The sequence below is a fragment of the Hoplias malabaricus genome, chromosome 4 (genome assembly GCF_029633855.1).
Source record: "Hoplias malabaricus isolate fHopMal1 chromosome 4, fHopMal1.hap1, whole genome shotgun sequence".
Classification (NCBI taxonomy): domain Eukaryota; kingdom Metazoa; phylum Chordata; class Actinopteri; order Characiformes; family Erythrinidae; genus Hoplias; species Hoplias malabaricus.
Window position 1 is genome coordinate 5,021,564 of NC_089803.1, and position 11,321 is coordinate 5,032,884.

Consider the following 11,321-nt stretch of genomic DNA (forward strand, 5'->3'; position numbering starts at 1 on the left):
TACACTGGTTTCTGCTAGGAATCCTTCACCTCTCAAAGGAGGAAGGTGGGTAAGGTCTTGTCCATCTGTTCAGTAGAACTGCTGCCTTTTGGCTCCAGCTCATCCAGTGACTGTGTGTTAGTGAGGTGTGTGTCTCTCCTCCACAGAGTGTGTTATTGTGTGTGTGGAGGTGTGTGTTAGTGAGGTGTGTGTCTCTCCTCCACAGAGTGTGTTATTGTGTGTGAAGGTGTGTGTTAGTGAGGTGTGTGTCTCTCCTCCACAGAGTGTGTTATTGTGTGTATCATCCTCCCCCTCAGCACCTGCAGTAGGGTGCAGCTGCAGCAGTGCAGTCTCTGTGCAGTCTCTGTGCAGTCTCTGACTGAGGGAGGTTTTTGTATGACTCTATTTCACTGTGTGAACACCCAGCTACCACTGATCGGGTGTAAACTCAGACAGTAATAATCTCCTGCATCTTCAGCCTGGACGTTACTGATGGTCAGAGTGAAGTCAGATCCAGATCCACTGCCACTGAAACGACCTGGAATACCTGACTTTCTAGTGTTAGCATAGTAGATCAGGAGTTTAGGAGCGTCTCCAGGTTTCTGCTGATACCATTCGAGGCAGTCATAACTTCCATCACAATAACCATAAACAGCGCTGCTGAATTTACAGTTGATGGTGACTGATTGTCCTGTAGAAACTGTTTTCACTGAAGGACTCTGAGTAACAGTCACCTGACCACTGCATCCTAAAAGAGAGTAGATGAATAGTATTAATAAATTAATATACATAAATAATTGTAGACAACAGCAAATAAAATATTATATAATATTTAAAATATACTTTTCAAATTAAAATAGTAGTCAGGGGATTTCATTATTTAAAAGACAATATTGTTATTAGTATTATAATTACTACTTTTCTTTTTAATATTCCATGTATTACATGTTTAGACATATTTAGACACACATATCAATAAAAAAAAACAGGTATGTGTTACCTCTCGTCCAGAGCGCCAGTGTCCAGATGAAGATGGAGACCAAAGTCATGGTTGCTGTGGGTGAAGTTTGTGGGGCAGCAGCTCTCAGTCATGAAGTGTTAAACTCACAGGACTATAAACACTAGCAGAGCACTGAAGCATGGGCTCATGATGCAAAGTGGACCCTCTCTATGGAAATCATCTTTCTAACAACACTGAGGAAAGATCATCATATTTATTTGGGTTGAGAAAACAATGATAACAATAATGAGTAGGGATGCACAGATTTAGAATACTATTGGGCTGATACGATAACTGCTCAGCCTCAAAGGATATTGGGAAGTACTGAATATCAATCAGGATCGCTCCCCCACCTCTAACTGAACTCATGTGACTTAAAACACCTCCCCAGTCAACCTTATTATTCCCGTCACTGTCTGTCTCCTGAAGAAGCATAACGTCAGTAACTTTCTGTGTCATGAGCTCAACCAGCTCAACCTTTTCCGGATATCCCTCACCCAGTTCAGGTTCAAAGGGCACACCTGTATCCTGCTTGTCAGAAATGAGAAATGGTAAAACAGGAGCAGCAGCAGAGCGAGAAACAGAAAGAGACTAGGAGCTTTCGAAACCAACCTCACTGTGGAACTCATTGAGGGTCTGTCTAATTACAGGCCTATTTCTAATCTGCCATTTCTATCCAAGATCTTAGAAAAAGCTGTGGCCCAACAACTCATAGTTCCCAAAGTTCATATCTAAATAAGAATCTATATGAAAAATTCCAATCTGGATTCAGGCCGCTTCAAAGCAATGAGACAGCTCTACTCAAGATAACAAACAATCTTCTTCTTGTCTTTGATCAAGGTCACGTATCCCTGTTGATGCTTCTTGATCTCAGTGCAGCTTTCAATATTATAGACCACAATATTCTCTTAGAAAGGTTAGAAAACATGGTTGGAATTACAGCCCAATTATGGTTCAAATCTTACTTAACAGAATGTTACCCCTTTGTAAAAGTAAACAATTTATCTTCCAATTATTTGAAAGTAAGATTTGGAATTCCGCAAGGCTCTATTTTAGGACAGTTATTATTCACATTATACATGTTACCGCTAGGCAGACGACATGCAATTGTATATTTCAGCCAAGCCCGATGACAAACACAGATTAAAGATAACAGAGAACTGTTGAGCCTTGGTTCTTCCCAAGGTTTCTTCCTCAGCTGAGGGAGTTTTTTCTTGCCACTGTTGCCCTTAGCTTGCTCACATGGAGATTTTTATATTTTTACATTCTTTACATTTTTATATTTCATGTCAAAACTTTGTCTCACCGGGATTCTGTGAAGCTGCTTTGTGACAACATCAGTTGTAAAAATCGCTATACAAATAAATTTGATTTGATTTGAATTTGACTGAATTAATGAAGAGACCCATCAGGAAAGTGCTCTTTAGGATTGTCGTGTTTTGCATATTATTGTGTTGTATTCACATGGCCTATCTTTGTAGATTTCTTTGTGAATATGAAGACTTGTTTTACGCCATCTGTGTTCTGCCTTGCAACATTCCCTCTTTTGGATTTGAACAACAGAAGCATTTCTCCATGGTGCTTTCTGTTTGCAAGACATAGCCTTCATTTTAACTGGCCCTACGGTAGGCTCTGGACCCACTGCAACCCTGCCGGTCGAATGGGTCTGCCTTCCCCGCTGCTACTCTGCTCTGCACGTCAGCCAAGTGCAGCTGCTGTCTCCGCTGATACTCTGTTAAACATGCAGCTGGAGTGTTGCTGCTATCTCTGTGTCTCTCCTCCACAGAGTGTGTTATTGTGTGTGGAGGTGTGTTAGTGAGGTGTGTCTCTCTCCTCCACAGAGTGTGTTATTGTGTGTGGAGGTGTGTGTTAGTGAGGTGTGTGTCTCTCCTCCACAGAGTGTGTTATTGTGTGTGGAGGTGTGTGTTAGTGAGGTGTGTGTCTCTCCTCCACAGAGTGTGTTATTGTGTGTGGAGGTGTGTGTTAGTGAGGTGTGTGTCTCTCCTCCACAGAGTGTGTTATTGTGTGTGGAGGTGTGTTAGTGAGGTGTGTGTATCTCCTCCACAGAGTGTGTTATTGTGTGTGGAGGTGTGTGTTAGTGAGGTGTGTGTCTCTCCTCCACAGAGTGTGTTATTGTGTGTGGAGGTGTGTGTTAGTGAGGTGTGTGTCTCTCCTCCACAGAGTGTGTTATTGTGTGTGGAGGTGTGTGTTAGTGAGGGGTGTGTCTCTCCTCCACAGAGTGTGTTATTGTGTGTGGAGGTGTGTGTTAGTGAGGGGTGTGTCTCTCCTCCACAGAGTGTGTTATTGTGTGTGGAGGTGTGTGTTAGTGAGGTGTGTGTCTCTCCTCCACAGAGTGTGTTATTGTGTGTGGAGGTGTGTGTTAGTAAGGTGTGTGTCTCTCCTCCACAGAGTGTGTTATTGTGTGTGGAGGTGTGTGTTAGTGAGGTGTGTGTCTCTCCTCCACAGAGTGTGTTATTGTGTGTATCATCCTCCTCATCAGCACCTGCAGTAGGGTGCAGCTGCAGCAGTGCAGTCTCTGACTGAGGGAGGTTTTTGTACGACTCTATTTCACTGTGTGAACATCCAGCTACCGCTGATCTTGTGTAAACTCTGACAGTAATAATCTCCTGCATCTTCAGTCTGGACGTTACTGATGGTCAGAGTGAAGTCAGATCCAGATCCACTGCCACTGAAACGATCTGAAATACCTGACTGTCTAGTGTTAGCATTGTAGATCAGGAGTTTAGGAGCTTCTCCAGGTTTCTGCTGATACCAAGCAAGGCAGTCAGAACTTCCACCACAATGATTAGCAACAGTGCTGCTGAATTTACAGTTGATGGTGACTGACTGTCTTGTAGAAACAGTTTTAATTTGAGGAGTCTGAGTCACACTCATCTGACCAATGGAGCCTAAAGAAAATGAAAATATTGAAGGCTAAATTTCAAATACAAATATTTTGCAATTATTTTACATTAAAAATACAAAAGTTATAACATAACATTTGCTTTTACACAAAATAATCATTTACATAACATGAATGTCTTAATTAAAAATTACATGTATTTAAGTGTAGTCTTATATCAGATAATTAGGCATTCTAAAGGGCTAATCAAGTGTGTTACCTCTCGTCCAGAGAGCCAGTGTCCAGATGAAGATGGAGACCAAAGTCATGGTTGCTGTGGGTGAAGTTTGTGGGGCAGCAGCTCTCAGTCATGAAGTGTTAAACTCACAGGATTATAAACACTAGCAGAGCACTGAAGCATGGGCTCATGATGCAAAGTGGACCCTCTCTATGGAAATGCCTCCATCAAACACCTCCATAATAAACACATAGAAATGTTTAGATTGTTTAGAAAACAAGGTTTAGTTCAGAGATAGATCTTCATTTAGAAATGTTAGAGTTTTATGAATAAGTTTTGAGGGTAAAGTGTGTAAACCCCCCACACACAGATTTTACAGTGTTATCACTAACAGTGTGATGAGTGATGTAGGTTTATGGACAATGAGTCTTCACTGAAATGTAGCACTGAAAATGAAGGGACTTTTATTCTGTTTAAACATGAGACTTATTTAATCTTTCTCATCACTTTTACTGAAAAAGACCCACATACAGTAAATTCAGACTAACACTGTGTTACAATTGTATTTTAAGAGTTTTAAAGTTAAATATAAATAACAAATACAAACCAGAGTTATTTTTCTAAACTGAATGTGATTCATTGTTTTAGTCTGTAATTCAAATAATGTCACATTTATATAAAACATAATGTAAATGAACAGACAGGTTTATTACATATAACATTAAAATTAGTGCTTGTGTCACAATAAGAGTCTGGATTTTATAAACATTGATATTCAGTAATAAACTCCTTTCAAATTCACACTGATTTGTGCTGAGAGAAATATCCCCAGCACTGATTCAGATCATGATGGGCAGCTTGTTTGGGGTCAGTTTGATTCCTCCGTATGAAGACATTAACATGTTTTAATTACAGTTTTAAAACAGTTCTGAAACAGTTTTAAAAACTCTTCATCTGATGATAGTTAAATTAAGAGTTAGGAAAGTTCTCCCAGTGACCACGAATGGACCAGTCACGTCCCAAGATGTTCAGTACTGGTCCAGTCTGGCCTGACCTACATTAGTCCATAAAAATACATTGTCAGACACAGTGGAGGACCATAGAGTCGGACATGTTGGAGAAGTGTTGAGTCGGACAGGTCTGAGAACCCTCAAGTCGGACAAGTTGACTAAATGAAGCAAAACATCTGATGAAGGTGCTGCTCTATTCTGGGAGAAAGAGGACGACTCAGGACTGTTCATGTAAATCTGAGTTTCACCTCACTGCTCTCTCTCTCTCTCTCTCTCTCTCTCTCTCTCTATCTATCTATCTATCTATCTCTCTCACTCTCTCTTTACTGGTGTGTGTAAAATGCTGTGTTGAGATCAGTTGTTTGGAGCTTGTTTCAGTTCTTTAGTGCTTTAAATTCATTGTTCAGCAGGTGATGATCTACATAAAAGTTAAAGACCACTCTCAGAAGGAAAACCACCAGGGTGTAACAAAGGTGGATTATGAGTGATGTCAAATAAGAGAAAACAACAACACAGCTAACCTGCCTGGCAAGTGATAACTAAACCTGAACCAAAATTACATTGGTTGGTTTTCGTCCCTTACCTCGTTTGTGTAAACATAGTAGTCTAACTAACTGGACGTATAGGTGCACCCTAAATGTCCCCATCCAGACAGTGCTTGAAAATAGAAATGGAGGAGATATCTCACAGTGAGTCTGTACATTACGTACTTTATACTCATTAATCATTAAACAAAGGCAGAGTAAAGAAACAAATAAGGAAACTGAAGAGAAACAGAATGAGAAAAAACAACCAAACCACACACTACTAGTGATTGCACTCTTGAATCTAAAGCTTTGAGTCATGTTTCAAAAGAACACACCCATTGCTTCGAATCTCTGTGTATGTGCTTGATTCATTCTGCAATGATCATGTGACCAATGACGTCCAAAGCTTCATTTCGGTACACAATCATGGGACTACAAATACCAACCTGCAACAGTGTGAATGCAATTACAAAAGTATAGCTTTTCAAAAATGCATTGTCAAGAAGTGTTATTAGTTTATTATACATTTATTTTTAATATATTACTGTTTTATGCATTGCAACAGATTACCTTTTTCATCCATCAACCTTTTCTGCCAAACCCTGGATGTGTGCCCAAGTCAGAAATGAGATATTGAATCAGAAGACGCACACAACAATTTAGTTTTATTGGTTTATTTCATTTAAACAACAAATACCATGGTTGTAATGCACTCAAACACAGTAAAACGGATGTTCACCAGATACACAAAGCACTTTGAGGTTTGGCCACCAATGGCACTAATGTGTACTTTGTCATGAAGCTTTGAGTAATGAACCATTTTTCGACACAGGAGGAAAGCTTCAGAAAGCTTCGGTTTGCCATCACTAAACACTACAAAACACCCCAACCAAACAATGAGCTGTGCTCCTTCAGCATATCTCACAGAATCAAGACTCAGAACTCAGCTGCCTGAGGTCTCTCTGCTAGGTCTTTGTTCCAGAAACCCCACCCCTTCCTCAGCCAGGGCAACTCTGATTGGCTAACTGCACCCATCTCCTCAATCAGCAGATTAACTTGACTAATACAGCACACCTGTAGAGCAAAGGAAAGGGAGAAAAGGAAAAAGAATATTAAACGTGTAGTCCTCTGTGTAACACTGTCCAAGATTGGTTCAGAGAGGGTAGAAATAATTAGACACTGAAGGATGAAGACTCTTGTATTTGAACAAGTGTCCAGTTTAAGAAAGTTCAGTTTAAAGTAAACAGACAGAGTCTTAGTAAGAGGTAGAGCTGCTGTCAGGAGTTGTGAAGGTAATTGAAACACATGGTGTTTAAGCTCCATGAATTTAGACTGATGTCTATTTTTCTCAGTGAAACAGAGTGAAGGGCCAGTGAAAATGCTACAGTGATTAAAGTTCCTGCCCCCTGCTGGACTAACACTAACACTGGACTATTCCTCACAGTGCACTAAGACCAACACTGGAGTAACACTGACATTAACACTACATTTGAAATATCACACACATTACAGTTTCTCTAACATTACTCTTCCATTAACTCTCACAGTAAAAGGACATGTCTGGGGAAGACTGGATGTGGGGAGAGGGCTGAGCAGGACAGAGGCATGATCACAGAATGGCTCTCTGATTAAGTGGTAGATTCATACTTTCCAGATACATTTCAGTGGGAGGTACATTACTGTTCAACCTTTTGTCTAAGATCAAGTTTAGTATCAGTTTTTAATCTCACAGCTCCTCGATATGATTTTAAATAGAGTTTTAGAGCAGGGAGATGGACAAGAGGCTTATTTCCTCCCCTCCACACTGATACACGGTATTGCAGAACCTGTTGGAACAGTGCACCTCCTTCTCAGGTGGGCAGCCAAGGTCTAATGTTAGAGAAGAGATCATCAGCAGAATTGGGGTCAGTGGGACAGAGTTATAACTTACACTCCACTGCTCCCCAGTTTTTGGGTACAACTGCCTGCTGCTGCAGGTGTGTGTTTGCTCAATTCCCAATAGTGTAGTAATGTGTGTGTGTGTTCACAATATGGGTTAAACACCAAAGACAGATGTACTTGTATCTTGTACAATGACATATAGTGACAGGTTACATCAGTTTGATAAAATGCTCTTTTGTATCTGCAGGAAGCAGTGATAATTTCACATTTCTGTAATGGACATTTGTCTGTAGAAAGTTTACATTTTAAACACTTGCTTTTTTTCCTCATGTTTACCTTTAAACTTGAATCCTGTTCTCTTTGCAATTAGAAGGTGACTGAAGAGGACATTGAAACAAATTATAATGTATCCTCTCCTCCACAGAGTGTGTTATTGTGTGTGGAGGTGTGTGTTAGTGAGGTGTATGTCTCTTCTCCACAGAGTGTGTTATTGTGTGTGGAGGTGTGTGTTAGTGAGGTGTGTGTCTCTCCTCCACAGAGTGTGTTATTGTGTGTGGAGGTGTGTGTTAGTGAGGTGTATGTCTCTTCTCCACAGAGTGTGTTATTGTGTGTGGAGGTGTGTGTTAGTGAGGTGTGTTTCTCTCCTCCACAGAGTGTGTTATTGTGTGTGGAGGTGTGTGTTAGTGAGGTGTGTGTCTCTCCTCCACAGAGTGTGTTATTGTGTGTGGAGGTGTGTGTTAGTGAGGTGTGTGTCTCTCCTCCACAGAGTGTGTTATTGTGTGTGGAGGTGTGTTTCTCTCCTCCACAGAGTGTGTTATTGTGTGTGGAGGTGTGTGTTAGTGAGGTGTGTGTCTCTCCTCCACAGAGTGTGTTATTGTGTGTGGAGGTGTGTGTTAGTGAGGTGTGTGTCTCTCCTCCACAGAGTGTGTTATTGTGTGTGGAGGTGTGTGTTAGTGAGGTGTGTGTCTCTCCTCCACAGAGTGTGTTATTGTGTGTGAAGGTGTGTGTTAGTGAGGTGTGTGTCTCTCCTCCACAGAGTGTGTCATTGTGTGTGGAGGTGTGTGTTAGTGAGGTGTGTATCTCTCCTCCACAGAGTGTGTTATTGTGTGTGGAGGTGTGTGTTAGTGAGGTGTGTCTCTCCTCCACAGAGTGTGTTATTGTGTGTCGAGGTGTGTGTTAGTGAGGTGTATGTCTCTCCTCCACAGAGTGTGTTATTGTGTGTGGAGGTGTGTGTTAATGAGGTGTGTGTCTCTCCTCCACAGAGTGTGTTATTGTGTGTGGAGGTGTGTTTCTCTCCTCCACAGAGTGTGTTACTGTGTGTGGAGGTGTGTGTTAGTGAGGTGTGTGTCTCTCCTCCACAGAGTGTGTTATTGTTTGTGGAGGTGTGTTTTAGTGAGGTGTGTGTCTCTCCTCCACAGAGTGTGTTATTGTGTGTGGAGGTGTGTGTTAGTGAGGTGTGTGTCTCTCCTCCACAGAGTGTGTTATTGTGTGTGGAGGTGTGTGTTAGTGAGGTGTGTGTTTCTCCTCCACAGAGTGTGTTACTGTGTGTGGAGGTGTGTGTTAGTGAGGTGTGTGTCTCTCCTTCACAGAGTGTGTTATTGTGTGTGGAGGTGTGTGTTACTGGGGTGTGTGTCTCTCCTCCACAGAGTGTGTTATTGTGTGTGGAGGTGTGTGTTAGTGAGGTGTGTATCTGTCCTCCACAGAGTGTGTTATTGTGTGTGGAGGTGTGTGTTAGTGAGGTGTGTGTCTCTCCTCCACAGAGTGTGTTATTGTGTTGGGGTGTGTGTTAGTGAGGTGTGTGTCTCTCCTCCACAGAGTGTATTATTGTGTGTGGAGGTGTGTGTTAGTGAGGTGTGTGTCTCTCCTTCACAGAGTGTGTTATTGTGTGTATCATCCTCCCCCTCAGCACCTGCAGTAGGGTGCAGCTGCAGCAGTGCAGTCTCTGACTGAGGGAGGTTTTTGTACGACTCTATTTCACTGTGTGAACACCCAGCTGCTACTAATGTAATGTAAACTCTGACAGTAATAATCTCCTGCATCTTCAGTCTGGACGTTACTGATGGTCAGAGTGAAGTCAGATCCAGATCCACTGCCACTGAAACGATCTGAAATACCTGACTGTCTCTTGTTAGTGTAGTAGATCAGGAGTTTAGGAGCTTCTCCTGGTTTCTGTTGATACCAGGATAGAGGTTTATCACTCCAACCTTGGTAAACATCAGAGCTGGTTCTACAGTTGATGGTGACTGATTGTCCTGTAGAAACAGTTTTAACTGCAGGATTCTGAGTCACAGTCACCTGACCACTGGAACCTTAAGAAGAAAAACAATGGTAATACAGTATTAATAAAATATTACACAAAAGTATTAATTTTTTTTTTCATATTTATTTATTTTTCAGTGAAATAATGGAATTTTATCATTTCTGTCAGATTGAAAAAGATGAATTTGTAAGCATATTTTTATTTCATGTATGTTTATACTACTTTACATTATACAATTATATTTAAACATGTAAATATTCAGGACTTTTTTCAAACTACAAATCAGTTATTTTAATTACAACTAGTAGACATCTCCCCAAAATATAATCATATGTATTACCTCTCGTCCAGAGCGCCAGTGTCCAGATGAAGATGGAGACCAAAGTCATGGTTGCTGTGGGTGAAGTTTGTGGGACAGCAGCTCTCAGTCATGAAGTGTTAAACTCACAGGACTATAAACACTAGCAGAGCACTGAAGCATGGGCTCATGATGCAAAGTGGACCCTCTCTATGGAAATCATCTTTCTAACAACACTGAGGAAAGATCATCATATTTATTTGATATTGTGTGTTCAGATATTTCTGGCTCAGTTTTAGTTCTGTCTGTAGAGTTATTAACAGCCTGTCACAGTGTTATATTAATTTTGTTTTGTTTATTAATCCATTAATCACATAAAAAACGTTAGAAAAACTTAGAAAAACAACAGCATTTCAGGTTCAACTGATAATCTACAGGATGTGGACGCATACCTGATTTGTCCTGTGATGAGTGTTTAATGCAATAAAAGAACACAGCTAGAGTCACTCTCTGTGTGTGTAGGATGACCACTTGCTACCATCAACACCAGCAGGATGCTGTCCTGCATTTTTCAACTGGACTGTCACAGTTCTCCTGAAAGTGTACTGATCTCTCCAGGGGCTTTGTGTAAGAAATAGTTCAAAAAGAAAGGGTACTTGGCTTGCGCTTTGCCCAATGACACACAATTGTTAAGACGTTTGGCTAACACATATGTTAGATACTAATCACTATTAGCTACAAGTGTGTGCTCTTTTGGTTATCAATAGGCTCCCCACTGATAAAGTGATCAATCTAAATATCAGCAAATTGAAATCAGATCAAGGCAGCCTTGTTGCCACATCACATTAAAAGAGGTGTAAAGGTGAGTTAAAAACTTGTCCCTGAGTAGTAAGAAGTACAGTATATACACACATTAACATACACTATAACATTCATTCATTCATTATCTGTAGCCCTTATCCAGTTCAGGGTCATGGGGGGTCCAGAGCCTACCTGGAATCATTGGGCACAAGGCAAGAATACACCCTGGAGGGTGAGACACACTCACACATTCACTCACACCTATGGACACTTTTGAGTCACCAATTCATCTACCAAGGTGTGTTTTTGGACTGTAGGAGGAAACTGGAGTACCCGGAGGAAACCCACGCGGACACAGGGAGAACACACCACACTCCTCACAGACAGTCACCCGGAGGAAACCCACGCAGACACAGGGAGAACACACACCACACTCCTCGCAGACAGTCACCTGGAGGAAACCCACACAGACACAGGGAGAACAC

The 11,321-nt window shown here is 41.3% G+C and overlaps 1 protein-coding gene and 1 pseudogene across 1 annotated transcript; one reads left to right on the plus strand and one right to left on the minus strand.

Moving 5' to 3' along the window:
- Nucleotides 1-386: 386 nt before the first annotated feature.
- LOC136694149 (uncharacterized) lies at nt 387-10,126 on the minus strand. Its single transcript, XM_066667522.1, has 5 exons — nt 10,078-10,126; nt 9,499-9,786; nt 4,102-4,182; nt 2,286-2,292; nt 387-720 (listed from the first exon to the last, which is right to left on the minus strand). The coding sequence occupies exons 1-5, from the start codon at nt 10,124-10,126 to the stop codon at nt 387-389; spliced, it is 759 nt and encodes a 252-aa protein (XP_066523619.1).
- Nucleotides 7,272-7,442, plus strand: LOC136695770 (U2 spliceosomal RNA; annotated as a pseudogene).
- Nucleotides 10,127-11,321: the final 1,195 nt, after the last annotated feature.

Coding starts and splice junctions, on each gene's coding strand:
- LOC136694149 (XM_066667522.1), bottom strand. CDS start 10,126: ATGACTTTGGTCTCCATCTTCATCTGGACACTGGCGCTCTGGACGAGA. Junction 9,787..10,077: donor ACTGGCGCTCTGGACGAGAG/GTAATACATATG, acceptor TTTCTTCTTAAG/GTTCCAGTGGTCAGGTGACT. Junction 4,183..9,498: donor AGATGCAGGAGATTATTACT/GTCAGAGTTTAC, acceptor CATGACTGAGAG/CTGCTGCCCCACAAACTTCA.